General features: G+C 38.1%; 1 protein-coding gene across 12 annotated transcripts in view; it reads right to left on the reverse strand.

The window, feature by feature from the left end:
- afdna (afadin, adherens junction formation factor a) overlaps positions 1 to 27,962 on the reverse strand; it is a 121,030-nt gene that overhangs the window by 70,651 nt on the left and 22,417 nt on the right. For all 12 annotated transcript variants that reach the window (XM_041252563.1, XM_041252561.1, XM_041252559.1 and 9 more), the window contains exons 2-3: positions 1,784 to 1,979; positions 1,285 to 1,397 (exon numbers count right to left, since the gene is read on the reverse strand). In XM_041252563.1, coding sequence (XP_041108497.1) covers positions 1,285 to 1,397; positions 1,784 to 1,979 — 309 coding nt within the window. The remainder of the gene's footprint in view (positions 1 to 1,284; positions 1,398 to 1,783; positions 1,980 to 27,962) is intronic.

Genomic DNA, 27,962 nt, shown 5'->3' on the forward strand with positions numbered 1-27,962 from the left:
TACTACTGCGCTGACTCGGGAGCGACGAAGACACGCTGTCCTCCGAAATGTGTGCCATCAGCTGACTGCTTCTATTCACACTGCAGGCCCACCATGCAGCCATTCCAGAGCTAGTGTCGGAGGACAACGCAACTCTGGGCAGTTTACAGGCAAGCCCGCAGTCGCCCGGTCAGTCTATATGGGTCACTGGTGTGTGGTGAGGTGAGGAAGTGCAGGAGCCCCATCGAGCATCTCTTCTGAGCCAACATGACTTCAGCATGTACCCTCACATGTACTCTGAAACATACCGGTGCATGCCCAATGAAGCGTTGTGTAAGCTATATTATCTCCGTGTGGAAACACATTAGTCTGTGTGACAAACATGGTCTGTCTAATTAACCCTAAGGAATTTACTTGTACCTGCTTTCGTTTTGTGTAGTTGACATCTTCCACATTGTACATGTTTCCTTCGCATGTTGTACTTTGATGTATCATTATGATCAATGTTACATTCAATAAAAAAATTTTTTAAAAAAAGTCTGCAAACGAAAGCAGGTACAAGATCATTCCTTATGGAAAATTAGTCGGACCATGTTTGTCACACAGAATAGTGTTTTTCCACATAGAGGTAATACAGCTTATACAATGCTTCATTGGGCATGCGGCGGTACATTTCAGAGTACATGTGAGGGTGTATGTGTAAGTCATGTTTTTTTTAGCTCAGAAGAGATGCTTGAGAACAGTGACTTTGGACATAGCAGTGTGGCATTACGCAGAGGTTTGGGTGCATACAGATTATTTTAGTAGAATTTAACTTTAATTTAATTTAAGATTCTGAGATTGTGCACTGAATTTTTAAACAATCTCAGAATTTTCTTAATCAATAAAATTGGCCATAGTCTGACAAATTCAATTCCAAAGGATTTATTTCCTTAGTATTGTCTATCGCTGTATTATCCTGTTTCAGAGGATAGTTGTGTTAATCTTGAAAAGGGTAAATCTTTGTGACTGCCCTATCTGACATTTTAACGTTGCAAGTGTTTTGTATTTCAGTTAGCAATGTGATATTTATGCACACATGGGCCTTAACAGTGCCCTATATGGCAAATGTACATAGTTCCCCTCATTTTATACCAGCCCTGTATAATTATTTGAAATAAGTCGTTTTATAAAGGGATTTTATATTTAAGGCAACTCCAGCCAAGCGACTTGTCAGCATTCGGCTCAGCCCACACACTGCTGCATTTAATCTGTTATCCTATTTAAAGTCAGGCACAGTAATTTGCAGCAGGCAAAGAACATTACTTTGGGGAGTATGTCATTCTCGTTCTTCAGTACAAATCTGCCTTCCCTGTCGTCTTTGTTCCAGTTCAGCTGCACCACCAGAGGTTTCTCATCCAGATCCAGCCGTCGTTCTTCTACAATGACAGGGACGAAACAAGTTAAACCAAACAATAAAACGGCTACAGAAGTTCACCCATGTGTTTCTTTCCAGAAGATAAATGTCCACATGAGTTATTTATCTAAAGCCTGCTGTTTCTTGTGTCAATATTTTGTTACAATTAAAGTAACTTCTACGTCACGGATAAAAAGAGGATTTAAAAACATTTAAAAATTGCATACATATTTCCAACTATGGCCCAAATTCCCTTTTACAGCTTCTCCTACAGTACACTTGCATCTATTTCCTGCTTTGATCACAGAACCTTTCGCATTTAAATAATACAGCGACACAGTCAAGTGTTTTTTGTTTTTTTGGTTTTTTTAAACAACTAAATTACACTTCTTTCAATTTTATACTCACCCCCACTGACGTGCACTTCATAAAGGGAATATCTGGGAGACGAGAGCATCCTCATGTCAGGGCGGAACTTCTCAGCCAGCGTCTCAATCACGTCCTGCGTGGTGGCTGTGCTCGACACCCGGATACATTTAGTGGCAAAGTTTCCTGCAACTCTGTCTTGAAAGTAAAACCGCATCACTCCATGGAACTCCAGGTCCTGTCAGCAAAAAGCAAATTAAAAAAATGTAAAACAAAATTCACACATACAGTACACTACACAGTTGACTCAGGACACAGGTAGACTACACTATGTAATAAAACAGTTTATAAAAATAGTTCAGGTATCAGTAAATGGGGGTGGCATTCATTGTAACAAATGTCTTCTCAAAGTTTCATCACATTAGCCAGATAAACGCCAGGAATCCCCTCCGACAGAACTTAAGATAAAAAGCAACTCGCTGGGTAATAAAATAAAACACAGTACCATAAATTACGACAACCCTTGGCAAATATTTCCAACAAAAGATATCAAATACCAGGGTGAACGTAATGTAAATATCCTCAAGCTTTTCTTTTTATAACCTTCTGCTGGGTATCAACAAACAAGTAGATGACAAAGGAGTAAGGTCCAAAAAGGAAATCAAATGATCAGCATTAAGAAATGGTATGACAACGAAGTCCGTCAGCAAAAGTTAAAATAGGACTGGTCTAGATCAAACAGACAATTCAGAGCCATTCAGAACGCTAATGAAGGATCTTACAGACCCAAACTTGACTTTCTATAGTCTGTCTCAATAAAGTCTGTTCAGGTCCTTTCAGCTTTTGCAACAGTCTGGTCTTGGGTGGTCTGAAGATGATGTGCAGTCTGGGTCAGTAGAACAGTAGTCTACATGGAGGTGCTGTTCTCCAGGGAACCTTTGTGTGGTTTCTCATGGATTGTTTCTTTTTAAAACAAACTATTTCAGACACAATGCCGTGCAGACTACAAGAGAGAGAGACATCACCAGCAAACAAAGTGCAAATCTTGCACGTCAACATTGTAAATCTTGAGAGTGTAGAGAAAATGCCATTTTTTCAGAAAAGGTTAGCCTGCAGCCCTAACAGTGGTATCTGAACAAAACAAGTATGTTACTAATATCTGGTGTGCAACAAGTTCCCCATCAAATACAAAATTAGAGCTAGCATGGTGAAAAAGAAGGTCGCCAATACCTTGTACATGAAAAAATGTAGTGTGACAAGGGAATGGACAGGTACCTTTTTATAACCCTACTCATTCTCATACTCCCTAACTTGTGATAACCAAAATCTTGTGTTAAAAGTTTCATCTGAATTAGATAAGCAGTCCTGTACACAACTGCAAAGTGTGCCATATAAAAATCAAATAATAAACAGGATGGGGAACCCACACAGTATGAATAACCTCACATGACCTGCAAATTAACTTTGTGAACACCTGAACAGGGTTAAACGTGTGTGAATAGCATGGAAACAAAGAAACTAAATTGCCCTGTAGTGTAAAATCTTTCCTGAGAAAAATGATACTGTTGGCAGGGCATCCTACACTTTATGCTTGATTTTATACTACTGTATGTTTGCCAAGCTGATCATCATCTGATACTATGCATCTTTTTACGCAAACAAATACAACTTGGGATGCTTCCAAAACATTATTACTGATAACACTGCCATATAAAATGTAATCAAATACAGGCCAACTTCCTTGTGTACAAGGTCTCAGAAACAAGCTCCATATCTGGCATGAACCATTAGACTGAGTAAACTATGTTGCAAAAAACACATCAGCTGTGGCATTACAATCCTACTTCTAGCCATTAGTGTGCGTAGATGCGTGGCTGCCTGTCTTGCGGTGTTTTACCTCCTGGAAACCTTTAAGAAAGGACTTCAGTGAATCCTCACAGGAACAATGTCAGGACTTGTGGACTATCTTGACTCTTCAACCAGGCTTCAAGAAATGGGTCAACCGTTTCGCCAATTTAAAAAAATATGCTTTAAAAAAAAAGGAAAATCATTTGCCAGAAATATGACTCCCTCTGCATAGCTATTTAAGCCATTCCAAGTTTGATTATGGCCATATAATTGCAGTAGCTGATAAAGTTCACACCTGCAGTATAATGGATAAAGTTCCTGTGAGAGTCTTTCGTATTTATATTGCCATGTATTGTGGGCCTTCACTTGATTTAGGAACCAATCCCCTTCCTTAAGGCTTTTTACATCCAGAATGTAATGTCTGTATACAGATGAAACACTGAATTCAGTAACATTTGAGTTCACTTGCGACGGAATGAGGCTGCACTGTATCCATAATAGTATTCCGCAGTATATCGATACCTATATCAGGATATCATAATCCTACGAGACCTAATGTCGCGGTAAAATAAAAATATCCATGTATCACGGTTTTCAATACCGTGTTATTTAATTTATTTATTTATTCATAATTTTGTTAGCTTTTAAAACAAAACTCTAATTGTGTGCTTTAATAACAGTATGAACTAAACTTACTCATTTCCACATAGTGGAAGCGACCAATTACATGTGCATTCTGGGAAAATTAAATTACTAAATTAATTAAATTAAATTAAATTAAATTAAATGTGGAACGCCAATGCAAACGGCTACAGGTTCAGCATGAAAGCAATAAAAAGTACTTGCAGTTTATTATAGTAAGTATAGTGGTAGCCTTCTGTCTAATTTACTTTCTTTGCAAGATTTTTAACAACCATAATGAGCATGATGGGCCGAATTGCCTCCTCCCGCTAGTAAAATGTCTTATTATGTTCTTATTTAATGCGCACCGAGGTGTTGTTTTGATGAAGACATTTGGCTTGAATAAGATTAAACGTATTCAAAGTCAAATATGTAAGAGGAAGGCGTCTACATTAGTGGATCATTTGTTTTAGAAATGTAGCAATAAACATAATGCTTACCTTTGAATGTTTCACTACTGAATTGCCTATGTTACCAGTGTTTTCGGTAAAGCAGTTCTTTGCCAGAAATATGTTTTCTATCTGCTGAACTAATTTTATTAAAATTATTTGGAAGTGGTGATTTACAAAATATTTAACACTATAAAATTGTAAAAAGAACGCATATTGTTTAAAATTAAGGAATACAATATGTATGTATTCCCTAATGTAACACATTACCGTGTTCATTTAAAAAGAAATGTTTTACAGTGTATATGAATCAATCAGGCTAGTCTGGTTTAGCATTATACTGCGTTTACTCATTTTACTTTGAGATTTGTGTAGTATAGGATTTATGGACGTGTGTGACAGAGTGTTGACTAGGATTCATTCAATCTCCCTCCTGACCTGTAAGGGCACTGTGTAGCAGGAACAGTATGCCCCAGACTGGATGGCTTGACAGTTCATTCCAGGATCAGTCGGAAGCCGGCCAACCAGGAAGGGGGCGGAGTCACAATGACAGAAGTCATCGCCCTAATGCGGTACGCAAACTGTCAGTCGTGGATTGCAGGTGACATGATTGAGCTAGCTAGCGCAGGGGGCGTGACAGAAGGTATAATGGGGGATGTGACGATGTAATCTGTTCCTTTGATGTAGTAGATCCCCAATGGTATAAAATGTAAGTTGCAAACCATAACAAGGGAAACAAATATCTTTAAACGTATATATTTGTTTGCCTGTACAGGACTGCAGTACATCTATCTTACTGTAACAAGGAAATGTGGAATGAAAATTATATAGAATATTGTGCAAAGTTTTAGGCAGGTGTGAAAAAATGCTGTAAAGTAAGGATGCTTTCAAAAATAGACATGTTAATAGATTATATTTATCAATTAACTAAACGCAAAGTGAGTGAACAGAAGAAAAATCTAAATCAAATCCATATTTGGTGTGACCACCCTTTGCCTTCAAAACAGCATCAATTCTTATAGGTACACTTGCACAAAGTCAGGGATTTTGTAGGCATATAGTCAGGTGTATGATTAAACAATTATACCAAACAGGTGCTAATGATCATCAATTCAATATGTAGGTTGAAACACAATCATTAACAGAAACAGCTGTGTAGGAGGTATAAAACTGGGTGAGGAACAGCCAAACTCAGCTAACAAGGTTGCTGAAAACAGTTTACTGTCAAAAGTCATACACCATGGCAAGACTGAGCACAGCAACAAGACACAAGGTAGTTATACTGCATGAGCAAGGTCTCTCCCAGGCAGAAATTTCAAGGCAGACAGGGGTTTCCAGATGTGCTGTCCAAGTTCGTTTGAAGAAGCATAAAGAAACGGGCAACGTTGAGGACCGTAGACGCTGTGGTCAGCCAAGGAAACTTACTGCAGCAGATGAAAGACACATCATGCTTACTTCCATTCGCAATCGGAAGATGTCCAGCAGTGCCATCAGCTCAGAATTGGCAGAAAACAGTGGGACCCTGGTACACCCATCTACTGTCCGGAGAAGTCTGGTCAGAAGTGGCCTTCATGGAAGACTTGCGGCCAAAAAGCCATACCTCCGACGTGGAAACAAGGCCAAGCGACTCAACTATGCACAAAAACACAGGAACTGGGGTGCAGAAAAATGGCAGCAGGTGCTCTGGACTGATGAGTCAAAATTTGAAATATCTGGCTGTAGTAGAAGGCAGTTAGTTCGCCGAAGGGCTGGAGAGCGGTACACGAATCACTGTCTGCAGGCAACAGTGAAGCATGGTGGAGGTTCCTTGCAAGTTTGGGGCGGCATTTCTGCACATGGAGTTGGGGATTTGGTCTGAATTAATGGTCTCCTCAATGCTGAGAAGTACAGGCAGATACTTATCCATCATGCAATACCATCAGTGAGGCATCTGATTGGCTCCAAATTTATTCTGCAGCATGACAACGACCCCAAACATACAGCGAAATTCATTAAGAACTATCTTCAGCGTAAAGAAGAACAAGGAGTCCTGGAAGTGATGGTATGGCCCCCACAGAGCCCTGATCTCAACATCATCGAGTCTGTCTGGGATTACTGCGAGAGAGAGAAGCAACTGAGGCTGCCTAAATCCACAGAAGAACTGTGGTTAGTTCTCCAAGATGTTTGGGCCAACCTACCTGCCGAGTTCCTTCAAAAACTATGTTCAAGTGTACCTAGAAGAACTGATGCTGTTTTGAAGGCAAAGGATGGTCGCACCAAATATTGATTTGATGTAGATTTTTCTTCTGTTCACTCACTTTGCATTTTGTTAATAAATATAAATACAGTACTGTACATCAGAAAAGTTATACTGTTCTACCCATTTCCTGCAACTATTTTCCAAGAAACTATATTCCCATTGTTTACGGTATCTTTCCTTAATTAGTAATAATGTAGACAGATAATCCCATACAACATGCAAGACTGTTTACAGTATGCATACTGTGCTGCAAATGTTTCTTATTATGTGTTGTTTACATCCAGTATCTTACCGTTCCTCAACTGTAGGTTCCCTTAAAACACCACTACCAAGTGATAGCACACTTAGCAGGCTAATTACATTTACATTTTAATTTATTAATACAGAGCGGGGATTTGAATGAATGCAAGTAAGATTTCAAAATGAGATCCAATACAAAAAAATACTGTCTTCATATAGCAAAAACCATTTCAGAATGGTGTGAATATTTTTCTTCCCCTCCTGTACTGAGTGCTTCAATGTGATTGTGTTCCCAAACAAACATTTCCTGTAGTTGTACTCTCCTGAACCCAAGCCCAGCTTACGTCACAGTGCGTTATTTGCATATGGATGCGAGTTGCGTCTCTTCCTACTGTAAACCATAGTAACTGCGGCAGACAAAATTCTCTGTGCCTACTGTACCCCAATTATGTACCACCCGAATCCCAGTTCAAGCTGATATCACTCTGCTGCTGATGAAAAGGATCTCAAATTGATTTGAACTAGAACCCAGTGGCAAGAGGAAGCCAAACATCAAATTACTTTCTGAAAACATTAAAAGCTAAGACTTGTACTGGGTTTATTTTACAATATATAGGAAGTAGTGGTTGTACGCCGAACCACCAATAGCCCCCAACTCAAAGTGAAACATTACACTGCCTTGTGGATATGCTCACTGCAAATGCTGGATAAGGCTTTGTTTGGAAAGAACAATGGGTGTTATTGGGAACTGCAGCTCATTTCCTGAAACAACCACCCAACCTGCATCCTGCAAATCAAAAAAAAAAAAAAAAAAAAAAAAAAAAAAAAAAAGGCTAAGCAGACAACTCTGAAGCCAGCTGTCAGTGATGATGTCACAATGAGTGAAGATGGGCTTTGACAGCAGTTCTGCCCACAGCCTGGAGTCCCTGGGCAGCCACGCCTCTATTCAGTGGCCTATTTAACAAAAGAAAATGAGGACTACCAATGTGCAACTGCTGATGCAAGCAACAATAATGCAAGCTATCTAAACAGTAGCCTGCTTTTATAACAGAGTCAGTCCACATTTTGCTGGCCACACAATTATTACTGCCATTGCAGCTTTTACAGACATCCTTTTTGTGCTCTGTAGTATTAATTAACTATTCTCTCCTTTACCAGGTAAAAGGTACAAATATGCTCTGGAGCAGGTATGAACTGTGTGGTCTTTTTCTGGCAGAAACTGTATTTCAGATCATTTCAAGGGGGTTATGTATGAACACAATATTGCTTATTTTACAAGTTCAGGATTTATTACAAGATGTGTTCTACTGTAATTCGTACAATGAAGCTGTTACTGTAGATCAAAGGAAATCCTTTGTTACAGCTGTGTTTTGTTTGCTCAATAGTTGCTACAGTTGTAACTTTTCTTCATAGGTGCTAAGAGAAGGAGATTTGGATCTCACCCCCAATAAAAAACAGATATTTTCTATAGCAGGAAATGAAAGAAACATGCACTTACAGGTAGAAATGTTTATTCTTGTCTGATGATCAATAAACACTACAGTAAATGCAATAAGGTTGCATAGTATAACTGAGAATGCATACTATTTACAGTATACAGGGCTACAGGTACTATACCTACAATATGACTTCCTGTATATTTAAAAGGTATAGTGGATTTATTTAACTAATGCTACTTTTAGTGCAAGGTTAAATCATCTGGCCTATAGGCATCACCTTTATAAAATCACCAGATTCATTTTAACACCTTGTATAAACACGGCAGAAAGATACAGTACATTATTAATCATTACATACAGCACTACGCAGATGGACAACAGCAGCTGTGAAAGCTACCCTCCCAGCTCAGTAGTGCCCTTCAGTTATACAGCAAGTAGGTAGGTAGGCATCCAGCTGTCCCTCACATCCCCATATCGGTGCTCACGTGTCACACAGGTTTAAGACCAGACTGTTCTTACAAGGCACCCAAGTGGACTGAGGAATGCTTTGAAGTACAATGTGCCCAATCTATCAGAGGCTTTGAGACACAAGGAGGATGAATTCCCCATGGACAAGGTGGCCGTTATCTGCTCAAGATAAGCACAGACTACAGAGTGCTAACCTCTGAACCGTGCTGCTGTAAATACACATGACACACCACCACCCCATCCCCATCCCCCAGCTGTCTCAGTCATTGTAAAGGGGCACAAGAAAGTGGGTGTGGGAGAGATGAGAAGAGATAATGTTATTCCAGATTACAATGACAATTCCGATTGACAGACAAGTGCAGTTTGTAATGCCACCCCCAGCAGGATATATAAAGGGGTGGTTTTACACAGCAAATTTACATGTCATATAAAAATCAGGGTGGCTGCTGATGTTCTGTCCTTTTTAAAAGATATTTACACCACTCTTGAAAACCCTCTGCCTTACAATGGCTCTTAGGTAAGATGAGTCTTGGCCCTAGCCTAACTGAACTGGATACTTTTGCATACAGCATTATTTCCCCCGTTCTTATCTCCAAAGATACACAATACCAGACCTTAACTAAACCTTCCAGCACTACAGTAAAATAACTTTGTAAAAAGACCACCGTAAAAGGCTTATACTGTTTTTTTTTTTTTTTTTGCTTTCAAATAAGATAAATACATTGTTAAAAAAAAGTATATTACAAGTTTTTTTTTTTTTTTTTAAATCTGCACCATTAGTTATCTTTCCTAGACCAGTAGACTATTCTGGTCTGCAGTATTGAAAAGGTTAAAGAAACTGAGCTGCCTAGCAATAACTAGCAAGAAAAGCCCCTCTCGTTTGAGAAATGTACTTTCAAATTCCAGTTGTGTGTTATTTGTTTGAGAACATATGACCTTGCCACCAGATGTCACCAATATAGCACACTCTTTCTCCCCACCAAAAAAAAAAACAAACAAAAAAAACATATGGTCTTGCTTGTACAGTTTATTTATTATTAAATCTGCATTACACTGCCAAATTCAGCAATGACGGTGGCAGCAATCCAATTACACACTGGAATGATTGCTTAAATTAACAAAAAAGTTCAAATTAATTTTCCATGGGTTTTGGGGTTTAAGAAAACTGTACAGGAAAGGAAGGGGACCAACAGTAGCTCCAGAGAAGCCCGGGTAGTCACAAGCGCTGCTGGCAAGACGCAGGCCTGTCGAAGGATTTTAATATATGCTCTGTCTTTCGCAGCATAATAAATGTCATCAAGTTGAGCTCAGAAATCAGAGAGCACGTTCCAGCGCATTCCTTATTGAGACACACTGCTCCTCCAGCAGCCGAGAACTAATGAGAGAGGCTTGACAGATTAAGATTGGCTAAAAGATTAATCAATCACATCTCTCCAAGGACTGTTTAATCTAGGCAGCATCTGCCAGTTCTCATATTTCGAATAGCATATCAAAATGTAAAATTGGATAAAGAAACGTTAAATGAAATCAGTCACGGAAACATATCTAAATGTACTGCAGACAGAATCGCAATCTTTTTTTTTTTTCCTGCCTACAGTAACATTTTAATCCTAGCCTATTTTACATTCCAGATCTGCAGTGCAGCATATTACTTCACAGAACCACCCAAAACACCACCCCCAATCTCCCTGAAAAAAACAAACACAGCATGCATCTTACACAGCTAGACAAACATGAAACTAAATGTTTCCCAGTTTAAGTGGAGGACTTTTATTTAAATCAAAACAGCAGGATAGGTATACTTGCCTGCCAAAGGAATAGGCATATATTCACTGCCTATTAATTTAGTCCAGAAACCTCAGTCCTCTTCTAATGGTACAGGATTTCCCCACTGCTAGACAAAGTGTTCCTTTCAAAGGGAGCTTAACTACTGTATTGCAATGGTAACAACACTTTTGGTCATATTCTGAAGCATGTGCAAAGGCACATTTCTCAAAAGAAATGAAACAATTGTAATGGTAGTTAAATGTAATTGTTGCAAGCAGTTCTTTGCTTGTTTATAAGATATACGACTCCTATTGCATAGCAGTTTCACCCATTAATGATTTTTCTACGAACATAATTAGCAACAGTGTATAGGTAATAAGGCCAGGATTGGATCAAACTGCTATGCAATGGGAGTCTTATTTCATGCATAGCAGTTTGTGCATAACGTGTTAAGCTGGCACTGGGTTGCAGCAACTTTGCAACAAAGCTGTGTTGGGGTGACTGTAGGATAGGAAAGAGAAGGCTTGCATTATACTGTTACCATCAAAACAAACCTACAGTAGAGGTGTTACAATACAGATTATGAGTTTAATGTCGTTAAACAGCAGTACATACGAATACCGTTCTACCGTGTGCCTAGATCTGTCAGCATGGCACCAATTGGGTTCAGGAGCAATGTTTAGCATGTTTTCTCACCAAGGCAGCCATCACCCGCAAAGCATCACCTTTGGAAAGCAAGACCCAGCTGTAACTGACATCGAGCAGTATTTGTAAATAACTTGAATTATGGGTAATTCAAGCCCACACACAGGCTCAATGCCTGTACTACCCCCCCCACACCCCCCACACCCCCCACACCTCCCAATATATTTATCTACTGTATAGTTATCAACTTGGAAAATGCACATTTCATTATACCACCAGTTTAACAAGGTCCCTCCCAGACTAAATGTATATCTCACTGCAATTACACTTGGCAATACTTTATTCATTTGTATCCTCTGTTGCCTACTGACCTTTTATCACAAAATATATCTAATTGAAAACCAGACCTGTAAAATCTATTGCCAAAAGGCGAGTCTGAAATCACTACGGTGCTATGTTAATAGTTCATCACATTGTACATATTCTAAACGTGCAATACTGTACACAATATATTTAGATTTGTATTTTTGCAGTTAAATTACAGGTCTCGCTAAATGTCTTATGTACAGTGTGCATGCAGCTATCAGTTCAGTGGATGTTCAATACTGTATACCCATTGCAAAATGCTATGTTAAATCGTAATGATCAGACATCGGACAAGACCATTTTAATGTTTTTTTTTCAGTTCCTGTTCAGATATTTGAATGCAAAATATGTATATTTTATTATAATATTTCACCAGGAGATACTCATTAAGGTAACATCTTGTTTCCAAGAATGTCTCAAAGACAGAAGTCCAGTTTAATTTTATACATTATTTTTATATTGTACACACACACAGTCTGTATTTATGGACACCTGTTCTTACCTGTCAGCACTTTTCACCCAGTTCAAGTAATTTTAAGTGGCTCCCAGTAATGAAGAACAAAAATAAAGAAAACAACCAGTCCTAAACAATCTGGACAGCTGAATGAACTAGTACATTGCTGGTCTGCTTGACATCTTTTTTTCTGGTTGTGTTTCGTGGTTATGACCATCTATTTACACTGGGTGTACACAGGACAATGAATTGAAGCAGCATATGTATTCTAACAGGAAAAAATTCTGCCCCAAAAGGGTTAGTCTACTGTATGCGCCAGTACCCATTTAATTTAGCAGATGCAAATCAATGATGGAAAATAATGACCTTGTGAAATGGGGCAACGTGAATTTCAGTTCAGAAGGAAATACAAAACGTAGGCTAAATCGCTGCTCTTTAGGGGACTTGACCTATTACAGCACCCAAACATCATACCCAGCAGGAGGACAATTAATCTCAAGATACGTTTGTCTCTCTAAAGTGTGTAGACGGAGGTGGTCCCTTCTGTGAACTGGGGAGGTAGGTAGGTTGGTAGTTTGCATGTATGTATCAGTGCAATCTCTGCTGATAAAATAAGTAATAACTGGTGTGGAGAGGCTGTACAGTGTATTCGTTCTGTGACACCTTAATAGCAGATGTCCTCATCATTATAACTGGAGGCGATAAGAGATTGATGCAAATACTGTACCACCTGGGTTAGCAAAATAATGTGCTATTTATCCTGTCCCACTTTCTATGCAATGTACAGATTGGTTTTTCACATTCCAAACTTGTATAGTTCAAAGTCGTCCGACTTCAAATCCACAATCTTAGCCAAGAGAATATCTCACACCAGGAAAAGTACTTAGCATGAACCGGTCTGGGCCACTATATTTTGTTCAGCGCAGCAGCAGATTCCCTAATCTTCAGGGAGATAACAAGGCCTTTTTTCATAGTGGCAATGTGTGCGCTTGTTATTTGAAGGTTAAACAAAATCAGCTGATTGATTGGTTAGAAAATATGTCACAACTGTGCTTTGCACTAGATCGAAATCTTAAAAATGACATCAATCCCCTGCAGTCACAAAGCAGACAATCATGTAGAACTGGGGAGATGTTAAAAGAAAAAAAAAAAAAGGAGAAAATAAACTAACAGACACGTCAAGGTTTAATGAGACCAAATGTATTCTAAGCCACTTTACTCAAGATATCCCTGCTACTTTTTGATCACCATGACAACTTATTGTGTAAGGGTGCAGACTTATTTTAATACCAGGGACAAAATGTGATTAGTATGTAAAACCTGAAAATTAGAATGCAGAGCTCAGTGGCAATATACTTACACAATCATTTTTTTCCAGATAGCATTTATACTCTGCTATGTTTATACATAGTCTGAGGCCAATCACAATGTAACTTGTTCCCATAATACAGTTCATAATTTTGGACAGATTTATTTACATTAACACAAACTTGTTAAATGTGAATAAAGCCGGCAATGTGATAAATAGTAGAAAAACAGAGAGGCTTACAGTGCATACAAATATATGGAGCCGGGCTAATTTGACCACAAGAGTGGGTTTGAACACAACCAAACTAGGCAATTTATTATGATGTCATACACTGTGTTGTTTGCACAGCCTCCTACAAAATCGCTGGGATCAACTAGAATTTGAATGAACGTTTTCCAACAAAAGCTAAGAAACATTGGACAAAAGTCCTTGTTGTCAAAGAAATACCAAAGTTGTTGACATTCAAATATGAATTGTCCGAACTTTTGAAACACACCTACGTTAAACAAACAGAACTTCAGGGGTGAGCAGAGATGCGTCCTGGTAAGCTGCAACACCCAGCTCCCCCACCAAGCTTGCATTCTTCCTTTTCCAGACCTTTACGATAACCCTTTGCCAGCAGGCTTCAGCAGCAGCTCTATCGCTTGTACAGCCAGGAAATCACACCTGCTGTTTAAAAGCTCTGCAAGTGATAATTGAAAACATGGGACAGGACATCAAAGCACCCGTGGGAAGAGAACTTGCTCTAATTATTATGCAACTTGGACTGCGTCAAACATTATCTATAGCACACAGCCTCTTTACTAGCGTCACAAAATACTGAAGCATCCTATTTTCTGGTTATCATGAACACAGTCTTGAAGAAAGCTTAATAAAAAAAATGAAAGGAAGGTGGCTTTCTAATATTCAAATATGTCGCACGGTAATCTCGGTTTGTCCAAGCTTTCTTTTTATTTTAGAACGCAAACATTTTTCTAAGACTTTAGTTACGTTTCTTTTTAGCATTTCAGTTACAATTCAGTGTTTGATCCCTTTATTTAGAACCTTTTTATTTCACGTCACAAAATAAACCTAACAAAACGTGCTCTATAAACATGCTACTTAAGTACCATAAACATTGGTTAAAAGGTTGGAGCATTAAACAAACATCAGTATCTAGTCTAATGTCTCAGCCCACTCCCTAAAGGCTTCTAGCTGCTGCAGTCAGACAGAATCAAAGCGCACCACACAGCCACTCTTCATAAACACTCGGGAACAATTTGGCAGCAGATCTGCATTCCTCCACTGCCTCACACAATCATCTGCAGCTTAGACAAACCTCGACAGTCACTGATGTAAGTCAATGGTACAGTACAGTACAGTCCACTTGCACAACGAAGAATCTGAACCAGAAACTAGCCACGCATACAAGACACAACACAGTATCACCACTACACTGGGGGAAACTATTTCTCCCAATACGTACTATCGAGATCAAGCTTAAATGTACAATGTACGTGAAATCAGTACATCTCCTTCCAAACTGATCGAGTAGATGTTTGTTAGTATCCAACTACCAAACTGCTAGATATCCACCAAGACAAGAATCCAGTACATGTTTGTTTTCTACACATGAGGCGACAACATAGACTGTCACAAACCACTTTCAAATGTATGATAAATTCTTGTGGAAAACAAGTTGAATTGTTAACAAAAATGCAGCTAGCATGTTTTTTTTTTTTTTTTTGGTGGTGATGTTTGTTGGTTTTTAATAATTTAAGATACTTTAATTTAATTTACTCTGTCCCTTATGGTGTAAGTGTCTTCTTGTGCGTGTTAGGATGCAGAATGGTTCCCAAGAGTATAAACTCTGTTAAAGGTGGGGCTGTTAAAACACTATAATAGATTATTCCAAAGTCTGTGTCCTTACCTTGCGCCAAGAGGTAATATGGAAAGAAAATGTAATATGTAAAAAGACACTGACCAAAATTAATTAAAATGCAACAGGTAAAATATGCAAGCCAATGTTGATTTAAATTTAGAGATTTTAATCATAATGTCAGGATACTGTGCTTGGAGAAGCAGATCCACTCATGAAGTCTCTGTATTACAATAAGCCAACCAGTTACAGGCCTTTTCTGCTGAAAACTGTATTTGTTTTGGATAATTTTGCCTGATAGAAAATTGACAAAGGTCCAGACACACTTAATAAAATGTTGTCCTATCTTAAGAGGACATAAGCAGATTCAAAACACCTGACTATCCTGTTTTGTCCTAAACTTTCCACAGCCTAAAGCAGCAGCACAAAAAGACATATTGTTTTCCTATTGTCAGCCCATAGTCAAATGTGAAACATCAGGGAACACAATTTTGTTGTCTGGATGCCTGGACTCAATGGGAAAAGTTAAAACTGCTGAACATAACTAGATACAGTAAGTGATCAATATGTGGTTCAACTCAAGGTGTCAAAAAGTTACGCACTTCCCATAAAGTCAGGACCTGATCACACCATCTGAACCAGCTCACAATGTCCAATGAGATGTCAAAATCATTCAGCATCACAAAATCCAAACAGATGAGATTGTCTTGTAAGATTGTATTTAGCAAGCAATAGTAAAATAATTTACCTAGGAATTATATTACCAGTAAAACCTTTCATAAAAGTTAACAGCAGACTAAAAAAAAACAAGAAAGAGTGATAATGCATTTGACATCAGAGGCTTGCATTACACATCGTACAATGGAAATGAACTGATCTTGTGTGAATAAATGTACCTTTGTACAAAAAGGAAGGTCATTTAACAGATAATGCAGTGACTATTTGAGATATATGAAATACAGTCCTGTCTCTTACTTGTTTACTTAATATTACTAATATTTGATGACAACTTGCTCAGGTATTTTATGGTCACACAGAACCAGGTCTCATCTTTTAAATCATTTTGTGTCTGAATATATGTGGATAATCTATGCACACCACGTTGCTTCTTTCAAATCACACTCATGCCTTCATGCAGATTCAAATAAACTTGCTTCACAAGTTAATCACAGAGAGCGATTAAGGTAAACACTCACTTAGGGTTTGATAAAGTAGTTAATTTTCACCACACCTTGGTCTCTCAAGACACCATCCACTAATTATTGTGATGGTCTGTGGTGAGGTCAATTATTGTTCAAGACTGTAGTCATTTCATTAAAATTGACTTTAGTTACATTTAACCTTCATACTTTGGTGAAAAACAACTTGTTCACCACCTGAATTCAGTTACATATCACAATCACTCTTCCTTTATCTGTTACTATTGGCTTCCAGTTGGAAATAGTCTGATCAGAAGACCTGGTTCTCTTCTGCAACAGTTGCCATTCTTAAAGATGGGAGAGACACCACCATGTCCTTGATACATCTTTGTGCCTGACCATTAAGGACAACAAACTTTGCTTGCAATTGCTGATCTGCTAACAAAAGTGGTCTCATCCATTACTAAGAATCAATCCAAAATCAACTTTTCATGTGTACCGTTGTGAGTCTCTACAAACATGGGTTCCAATGACTCACCCTACCCTGCTTTAAGCTCCATTGAGTCACCCAGTCTTGTGACAGATCCTCATTACACTGGCTACAGATACAAGTAAATAACGTATTGCCATTCAAAATGTTGGCTTCCACAGTTCCAGCTATTAGCATTGGCATTGCCACCAGTTTAAATTATATGCACAGACAACAACAAACAGGGCTCAAAGTTGGCCAAAATCCTTAGGGGCATCTGGGTCCTAGATTTTAAAATTTGGTCGCCAAATAAAAATTTAGGGGCCAAGTAAATACTCTTAGTTAAAATATTTCAGTGACTTCAGTTTTCCCCCATTGAAATCTACACGCCAGTGGTTTTTATTAACCAATGTGCATTTAATAATTAGGCCTACTTAATAGTGACTTCAAAACACCCAAAATACTTTGAATTTCAGTTTAGTATTTTATGGTTGCAGAACATGATATTATCTATTTAAATTTAGTATAGCAAAGAAAATTTAAATTATATATTATATATACATTAAAAATAACGATGTTTGCAATCAGCGGCAATAGCAACTACTCTATGGTTTCAATGATAAGTTGTAAAAAATAAAACAACTTGATATCAGTAGCTCATCACAGCATACTTTGAATAAACTTTATGAACACACTGAAGTAAATAAACAAAGCACGATTAGCAACAACACAACTGGTTACCAAACCACGCACGGAATACTGAGGTACATGTTCGTATCAGCGAAACAAGGTTTTATTTCCTACCTGACCTGCACATTCCCACTGTCGCTGATGGCGAATGCATATTAAAAAACGGATCAGAGACACTAATTTTGGTCGCCCCTGGTGACCCACAGCTCGCAAATTTGCGCTCTGACAAAGCATTTCTCATTCCTCCTCTGTAAGATTCGAAGCACTGCTGTTGTCAATTTAAACACTTGTCTGGTCTTGCATTTAAAAAAGTTTCAGCGGTGACCACATTTTAATTGTAACGTAAATGAACTGTAATGTACATTCGGGTGTTTAAAAAAAAAAATAAAAAAATCACCTCTTTACTGGCAATGAAGTTAGGTTTTAATTCCTTCCAATTTAATTCTGCAATCACATTAGGACCCTTTTCCTGTGAACAATTACTGCAAGTCTTTTTACGAAATTTTATTTCACATTTCATTGCAGTCATATTCCTTCATGTGTCTAGTATTTGTAATACAAGCAAGAAAATTATTAACTAGGTCAAATGTATCTCTTCAAAAACCCAAGCCAGCAAAAACATTCACATCCTCTTTCAGGGAGTTTGAGGGTTTGTTTGGGGGTTTTCAAATTCCCAATTTAATAAACTTTAACCACAACAAAGCATTTAACATTGGCTAGCCTACAAATGCCCAACACTGGACCACAGAGCAACATCTTGCAAAGACGATGTAATAAGTGTGAACAGATTCCTGTAGGATTTGTCATCCTTTGAGCCCCAGTTTTAATTAAAATACACTTTTGCTCAGCGTCAAGCTTGTGCCACTAGTGCCTCATTATCACAAAACACTTGGGCTTAAAATACCTGAGGACTGTGATATGCCTCGTAGTCGCTGCTGACTGGAGAGAACGAGCATCACCACTGCCAGCTATGGCAGGTCCTAATTAGTCATGGTAGTTTTTCAGGCACCAGATACAATTAGATTAATGCTCCATGTACACTAGGCAGCTCCTACAGGACCAAACTCAACCTGTACCACAGAAATTCAGATTTTACATCATCCCCTCAACACCACCTCACAAACCACAAAATGTGTTTTTCTCTTATGGTGTCCTTGTTTGAAAAGGCTATTTTGTAGCAACTATTGTCTGCTTGTTTTTAGTTATTTTTTATTGTGACTACAACAGCTTGACAGCCCAGTGTTTCCATAGGTGATATGTAGTTTCAGGACACCATTACGTGGCATCATATGAGAAATTTCCAGATACTTAAGTGTGGCTGTTTGAGTGTCAAGTTTCTGTTCTAAAAATGTGTGTTTGGATATGGACTTTTTTCAATTTTTTTGTAATTCATGGTATTTCAGAAAACATATAAGACAAATGACTTGATTAGAGCTTTAATGCAGTTATGCACTGTAGAAACATCTCCAACAGCTAGTTTGAAGGTGCCAAGTTTCCACGCATTTAAAAACGTATTGCAGGTAGCTTTAGCTTATTTTTGTCATTCTGCTACAGCATCCACCTGCAATCTACTGTATAACAGTTTGCCTTTTTACCTTTCATCACACTTTTTTGACATTCTAAACAATATGATTGAAAACATCAATAACAAACACTAAAAAACTTCATCCGGAATAACAAGCCACATATTTTCAATTATTTATTTTACTTTTAAAGTAACTGCCAGAGACAAGAAGAAAATACAGCATAACGCCAGTGACAAACTGAATGGCATGTTGTAATTGTATACTGTAGGACTGTAATGCTGGCCCATGCTGAAAAGTTCACAATTAAAGGGAAGATCCAGATAGACCAGCTGAAACGTGGATAGGTTAATTCTATCTGATGTCTATAGTGCTAGTCTGCAGGGCTCTGCGAGTGCTGGCAGTGCTGCTGCTGATCTCTCATAGACAAAGCCCAGAACTGGAGAACAGTGTCCTATCCCCCACTACCAGCTCAAGTACTAAAAATCAGTGTTACCGGGTTATGGGAGGCTGTAAAAGCTCCTGAAGTGCAACTTAACATTGCAGCTGGATAAAAGAAGAGAGCAGTTCAGACAGTCTGTTATAATTCAACATCAATACAACCAACCAAAGGATGTTTTATAGCCTTTATGAACAGGCGGCTGACTGTAGGCTCCTTTTCATCACCCCGTTTCAACGACTATGATTTTCTGGCAAGCACTGCAACAGTATGCACACCACAGGATTGTAAATGGATGCTTTTCCAATGAGTCTGTATGTTGAAACCGCCAATGCTCATGAGCCTACGGTATGTGCCATGCACAACTTATCTCTTTAAAAAATACGAATGGTGAAAAGAAAAAAAAAAGCCTTTTGCAATTTGTCCACTTAATGTCCATTCAGCCAGGCCAAGACGGCTAAAACTCCCATTTTCCCACTGCCAGATTTGAACCAAATGCCCCGGTGCAGCTACATAATGAAGGCCATGAGTAAAAAATAAAACCGAGTCTACAGTAAATGTGACAAGCAAGGCAATACAACAGTAATAGCCATGAAATCTGCTTCCCATGCATTATTTACAACATATTAAAAAAAAAAGCCTAGAGGCACAGTCTCTGTTACATTTAATCTGAAGAATATTCAGTCATGCTTAAATATTAAAAAGACAGTTCTAGTCAGACCTCATTCCACAGAGTGCAGAGCAACATTGCAGAAAAATAATAAAATTAATCTCGCAGTTGCAATTTTGTTTAAAACACACCCCTCTTCCCCTGGGCCACAAAATGAGAAGTTCATATCCGGTCTGGGAATAGCCTGTATTTACCCCTCTATAAAGCTTTAAGAGGAAATGTGAAACCAATGTCCTAACTGCAAGTCGGACGTTAACAGACCCCACCAAACAGTTAAAGAACATGGTTAGTGACCCAGTGACCTGCTTAAATCTCCCACTGCCCACACCCACACCCATGGACACAAATCTCTTTGTTAGAAAGATGTAGGCCAAGTTCATGAATATGTGGCTGTAGTGTACACAAGGTCCTCTATCACTAATAACAGCAGGTTACCAGGCTAGATACAATGGCAACATTGCCATGAATCACTCCGGTTACACAGCTTGGCCAGCTTATGATGTCAGCTAAAACCACAGCTGTCTGATAAATTCAAAGTACCCCCCTCCTCCCCAGGAGAAAATGATCAAAAATAAAAAAGTAAAACAAAAAACTGTGGAAAAAGAGGAAGTGACAACACAACCAAAGCAGCCAATTCTTGCATTGTACAGTGGAATGTTGGTTTTGGGTACACCTCAGTAAAGAACAATGCATGCTTTCATTGGGAACACTTGCTTCCTATACCTCCCCCACTGACCTTAACTGATTCAGTTATCAGTTAATGAGGCAGCAAACTTTCAGGACCCTTTATGGTCTTTTTTTCAGGGTAGTGGGTGGGATGTTCACTCTAGAGCAAGTTCAAAAGGAACGGAAAATAACTAGAACACTCACTTAATTCCAAGAGCATTATCAGTAGTTGAACCGCATTACACACAAGAATGAGTAAAAAAAACAAAACAAAACAAAAACACTTAAGTGATTCACTGCTCATATGGTCCTGACAAACAGTTTCTAGTGATCATCCAGTAAATTCAGATAAAAATTACCTTTTTATAGCAAGTGGTTGACTAAAATATAACTTTAAAAAGCTTTATTAATAAATCACGAATCACTGTGGTTACTATGCCAACTAAAATATACTTAGAGCTTGAACTTTTCGGTTTTCATTTTCCAGATCTCTTTAAATGTTAATTAGCAGTTGTTAACCTGTGTCTGCATCCTAATAAAGAGACAACTACTAATTAAAAGACTAGGTTGAAGGATTTTTTAATTTATTTATTTTTTGCTACAAAATCAAGGAGATTTTGAATCATGGACTTGCTATCACAGTATACATTCTGTACTGGGTAGTTTATGCAGAGAAGAAAACCTGGCAGGCCAACTTAAAAACGAGTGAAAACAAATTAAGCGAAACGGAATCTGGTTCAGTCAAGATCTGAAGGTAAAAACAAGGGACATTATTTTGTAATTTAAAGCTTTTTCCGAGTTTAATTAGGGAACAGAATCGGCTCAAAATAAATTTAAAAAGGATGTCGTGTGACCAAAAATAAAACCCCAAAACGTCAAGCTATAAATGTACAGTACAAAACCATTCTTGTTCATCAGTGTTGGCCAGTGGAAGCTTACTGTAGCAAGAGACTGCTTATAACAGTCCTTTATTTGTGATTTGAAACCAAGGTTTATTTTTTGTTACTGTAGTTTCACCATTTCACTTTTTATTTGCTTTTTGTTGTATTTGTAGTTTTATATGCACAGGTTTCATTATTTTTTTACAGCTTTGAAAACGACCCTTGGTTTCTAACTCTCTGTCCTGATGAGACCTCAAGGTCTAGCCTTATTTTAGCGCTGTATGTAAACATATGCTGTCAGAAATCAGACTGGAACTCACGTGGAGAACGTGAGTTAGAAAGGAAAAGATGGTACAAGAGTTTTAAATTGCCACTGGACACATACAGTTGGACATTGACAGAATTGAAAACTCAGGATAACTTAATCCATGTACAAAGTCAGAATAGCCTAGCCTGAAACTGCTAGGCAGGCAGGAAGACAAGACCTGCAATCATACAAACATGAAGACAAAACTGAGACTAAATGACTTTGTAAATCTCCCCTCCTTTGTTTTAGCCTCAACTATACTTAAGTGGGTCAACCCATCAGTGCTACATACTGCTATCCCATGAGAATGTCTGAAAAGCTGCTGACAGTTTGATTGCCAGCTCCAAAAGGGCTGGCTGGCCAAACTAGCAGCCCACACAAAGAGCAGGAGACTTGTGAGGTTGCAGACTGGTCCCTTTAGTCTTTGATGAAAGAATCCTTGCAATATGCCGCTTATTAATTGGAAATTATGTAGGGGGGTTGGGAAAAGAAAGATGAACACATTTCTTCCTTTCAAATAAAATTAAAAAAAAAAAAAAAAAAAAAAAAAACTTGATTTGTCTCAAGTCCCTACATATTTTTCTCAAGGATGGTTGCCTCTGGAATCAGGAAGTTTGTTTTCATTATAGATGCAACTGGTTCTTGATTAACAAGAGCGCCTCAAAAAATCAACCCACAAAATCCTGTTCTGACACTTAAATTTATTTTTATAAAGCCTTTAATCTGATTGGAATATTTCTGATACCTTCAGTACTATAACCCTAACCCTAGTCTCTTAGCATATGGATACTCCATATTGCAATACTCCACACAGTGAGAATTAATTAGTAGAATCTGTACGTAAATTGGTCTAGTAGATACAGAAGCTATTATTATTATTATTATTATTATTATTATTATTATTAGCAGCTTCTGGAGAGAAAACTATAAAATGGTTAAATGGCCTTGGCCTAGGGGAGGCTTAATGAAATTCATGGAAAAGGGTCTCAAGCTTCCACAATAGCACTAAGGCTGGCTTGGGTTTACATTAAAAGCACATTAGGAGGTCAACATGTGTGGGAGAAAGGTCTCTTTGCAACTTCTTTTTTGCACTTCCTGCATGTGCTCCCATTTTCTCTACCAAAGGGGGGTTTAAAGATGTCAGCTTTTAGCTACTTCTCTCTATTATATGGCTGTTCCATTTCTGAAATCAGTTACAGTACAGCATGCATTCCACCCCCCTGGACTGAAAAGAACCGCTGTGCAAATGAGTAACTGCTTTATTAGATAGTTCATTTCATTAATGCAGCTAATTGTTTGATTCCCCTCAGACCAATCTTCTGGGTTAAAATATTGGGGTAAAGGTGGGGGAAGAAGGGTAATGTCTGCCGTGTGGCTACTGGCACTGAACTTGACCACTTCATTACCTCCAGGAAAACACTATTTCCTCTGCAGTTCTTCGATGGGCTGCTGAACAATATTGGAAGATAGGGCCAGGGAAGGAATCCACTTTGCTCCCTCTGGGACTGGGCTCACTAAGTAATTCAGTAGGTAACAGTAAATTTGTATGTTATTACAGTACTGTCTGGAAAGCAGCACAACACAAAAAGTGAGAAAAGATGACACAAAATGAACATTTAACCAATCAAGCGGTCGAATAAAACACAAATCCTCAAAGTGCTTTCACATCTTGTATTTTAAATTTAAAAAATGCTTCAGATTAATTACTTTGTTAGCAACAAAATCGAACAGTGGCATTTTTTTTTTTTTACATAAATATATATTTTTATATAAAAGTTAATATAACTTCTATTAAGCCTGAAAAACAAAGCCAAAAGCAATACTTACTGGGAATTTGCAAAAAAAATAAATAAACAAAACAATATTTGTTGCACCAAGTCCTGGGTTTCAGAACTATCCTCAATTAATGTATTAATTACAGATAAACCTATAGACTCAGATGAGACTTATTACTGTTGCGACATGCGATGAATTCCAATTTAGCAGAGGGCTGGGTTGATCAAATTCCTGTCACCTGCTCGTTTCAATATTCTCCCGAAACAATGTTAAAGTAGGTAGGGACCTGTGCTTCTTGTTCATCATACAACAAACAAATGACAGTATTGAGCAGAAATCCATGTGACTGCCAGACCTGAAATACAGCACATGAGTTCAGCCAGCATTTTCCTTAATTCAACATTGTGTCAATGCAGAACAGGATGTGATAAGCTCAGAAAGCAGGTTTATCTGCCCAGTCTCATGAGGGCAAGAAATAGGTGTCATTTCTTGCCCTGCTGCTACAAACTGGCTAAACCTGAATATACAGGTAGGTATGAAATGGAATCTGCTGGGGCTGCCGTAAGCAGAAAAAAAAAAAAAAATGCTGGAAGGTGTTAGGCTCAAACAGTCCATTAAATGTTGCAATGAGGCCTGGAAAGTAGTACTTTTTCTGTGAAATCGATTGTACAAGTAGGGACAGGAGGGTCACCGTGTGGAAGAAGAAAAAAAAGAATATGTAGCAGTTTCCCTTTAGGTTAGTTCCAGCTGATGTCACCAAAAATAATGTGTGTCGGGTATGGAGAGTGAGATTGTACTGTCTGTGGCATAAACTCTGCTTACCTTGACAGTCTTGCTGGTGGATTACAGGAGTGTCTACGTCCCATGCATTTGGAACGAATTAACCCTTTCAGTGCTTTAACTTGCAGGGAAAGCTTTCACTGAAGTTGCCTTTACTGTTTTTGGATAACTAGGGCTATACCACTGAACCATTTCTCTCTCCTTTTTCATATATGGTTTATTCTCTAAGAATATATTGAAGATATTTTGATCTTAAAGTCTGGCTTCCACTGGGACCACATCAAATTTTACTTCCCAAAACAAAAATTTACCAACAAGATTAGCAACCAGTCTGGGTTTCTAAACTTCCAACTTCGTCGCAATTTAAAAAAAAACTGCATGTTATCAAAGAGCATGAGCGATGCAACACATTTCAGAAGAGAATTAGGAACAGATGGCCTTTTTACACAAGGATATTAATATAATTGAAACACTTTTAAATATTTAAAAGTTTCATAGTCAAAGTATTACTCTCATTTGGTTAGCAGACAACTTACAGTACCTCATTCCAGTAAAACTGCGACATACAGGCCCTGTTATCCCTGCATGTACAATAGCAGCAATGTTTATCACCAAAGCCTGCAGGACGTGGGTTTCTCATAAAACCAATACTTGTCATTATTGCTTGTTTTAAAAAGAGAAAAACATGGTTCCAGCAGTGCATTATAAGGGCCTGTGTTTAAACAGTCATACAGTGAAGTGTAATAAAAACTTTTAGATTGTTGTCACTGTAAACTGAAAAAGCATTTTTTTTTTTTTATTACATTTTTTTTTTACTTTTCAAAATTCAAACTTGGCTGGAAATAATACTGTAAAACTAACGCCGTGTACGTTCCCCCTCGGGCTGTTTTTACAATTTCTCACTGGAATGTGAGCTGCATTGAAAATGCAACAGTTGTTGGCATTGTGCAAATCGTAGAATGTTGTACTTTAATATGTGGTGTTGCATGCAATTTAATGTTAAACTATTACATATTAATTATTTACTATGTGAATGTTTTAAATTCATTGTGATGAACACATAAAATAAAAATCTAGTAAAAAAAAGAATTTTTAAAATACAACAATGCAACCTCCAGCAAACAGGCTTGGCTTTTCTGTCTTCAGTGTAGGGCGCTGGAATTAGCGTGACCTGGAAAGACCTCTCTCCCAGTGGGGGAAGGGGAGCAGACAGACCCGACTCATACAATATTTTCTTGAGGAAAGCCATACCTCTTGTGTTACAATTCATGTTGTCAACGAAGTGACCTCAAAACGTGTCCGAAAGGCTGTAACCTTGACTGCTGCTGAAAAGAACCCATTAGCCAGGCTTCCTCTTTCTAGCTGGCAGCAGAAATAGCAGTAATTTGATTGGGCACTTACATCACTAATCCCAAGATCTGTTTTTCATTTATTGATTGTTTTTGGGGGGGGTTTTTGTAGCTGGACTGGTCTGGTGAATAAACTGGTCGAATTTAAATTGTTATATTTTAATAAGTAGCACACTACCTTTACAGTAAATACAAATACATAAAATGTGGCTATGTTATTTAATCGTAATTAAACTGCATGCATATGTACACGCCTGTGTATGTATCAATCAATACATAATACCCCCCTAGCTCTGAAACCCGCTGATCAAAATTGTGACTCGTTTGTATCCTGTAGGATAAAACAAGGCAGGCGGAAAGTTTATTAATGAAGATGCACCCTCAAAATGGGGCTGAGCCTGCTGTGAGGTGGAGAAAGGGGAGATGGTGGGAGAACAAAGCAAGACGACGGTGTAAACTAAACTATCACTTGCCACTTTTACCAGCTTCCACTGCTTATTCGGAAATTAATTAAAAAAAATAAATTAAAAAAAAGTTACCTACCTACGCAAATACATTTCATTTTGGGGAAGTTCACATTTAAAAAAAAAAAAACATTAATAGTGTAAGTAATCACATGGACAAAATGCAATGAATGCGCATATCTCAAAATAATCCCAAGAGTGCTTAATGCAGTATGCAAACAGCGTTTGGTATCTTGTGAGCACACTCAGAATGGAAGAAGAAAAAAAAAAAAGATATCTCTCTATCTAATTATTTAAACCGATTTTCCTGTTTATTGTTAAGTTTGTTTTTAGGTGTCTATCCATTTAAAAAAAAAAGACATACAAGATGGATACAGTTTCCGGTAAGGGATTGACCGGTGAGAGAAAACAGGTGAAGAAACGAGAGTAGAGCACAAGACAGGGGGTACAGGTTGTGGATTTGATGTTTTTCTTGAGTTACAGCTATTGCATGTTTGAAATACATTTGTTACTCGGGTTCTTAAAAGAAAGACGCCTATCAATGGAATAAAATGGTTCAATAATACTTTAGTGTATGGTGTTCATAGGGTTTGTCGTATCTTAACATGAAACTTGATTATAGTGCGTTTATACAGTAGGAGACATTTGTGGGTTGAGAAAAACGCAGTTACTGTACTGTTTCAAAGTAAGAACCTTTGCACCACGTTCCTCAAGCTCAGCTTGCTGGGAGATGATCACACAGCTCAGCATTAACAGGCTCAGACCCCGAGATTCAAATGCAAATCATCCCAACAGAAAAAGGTATTTCAAGAATGTGCAGGAATTGCACTCACACTCTGCATTATGGAGCTCACGTTTACGTCAGAGAGCCAGACAATATTGTTCCAAGCAAATTAGGACCGTCCCCCCCCGACCCATTATTTAAATCTGGCAAAGGTACACAATGTAGTTTATGCAAATGGTTTTATTGCGCTTACCATTGTGTGCATTCTCAAACAAACCCCGTCAGATGCAGAGAAAGGAATTTGGCAGCAACCAGCCTGGCATGGTTTAACCAGTTTGCAGTTATGTTTGCAGTAACGAAAGAAAGAATACTAAACAATGCATTTCTGTTTCTTGTATGGGGAATATGTATACGGTATGGCATTGTTTTCTATTCTGTTCAGTTGGGAAAGACTCAAAGACAGGTTTCAAAGGTTGTAACCAACTAAAAATGAAACACAGAAATCCAGAAACCAAGAAAACCTTCATATAAAGGATTTCATTTTTTAAAAATGTTTTGGTGAATTTAGAAACTTTCTGCAACCACATTTCAAAGAATGAAATAAAAGAAAATACATTTTATTTAAACAAAAACGTCTCCTT

Source organism: Polyodon spathula, chromosome 6 (genome assembly GCF_017654505.1).
Source record: "Polyodon spathula isolate WHYD16114869_AA chromosome 6, ASM1765450v1, whole genome shotgun sequence".
Taxonomy (NCBI): domain Eukaryota; kingdom Metazoa; phylum Chordata; class Actinopteri; order Acipenseriformes; family Polyodontidae; genus Polyodon; species Polyodon spathula.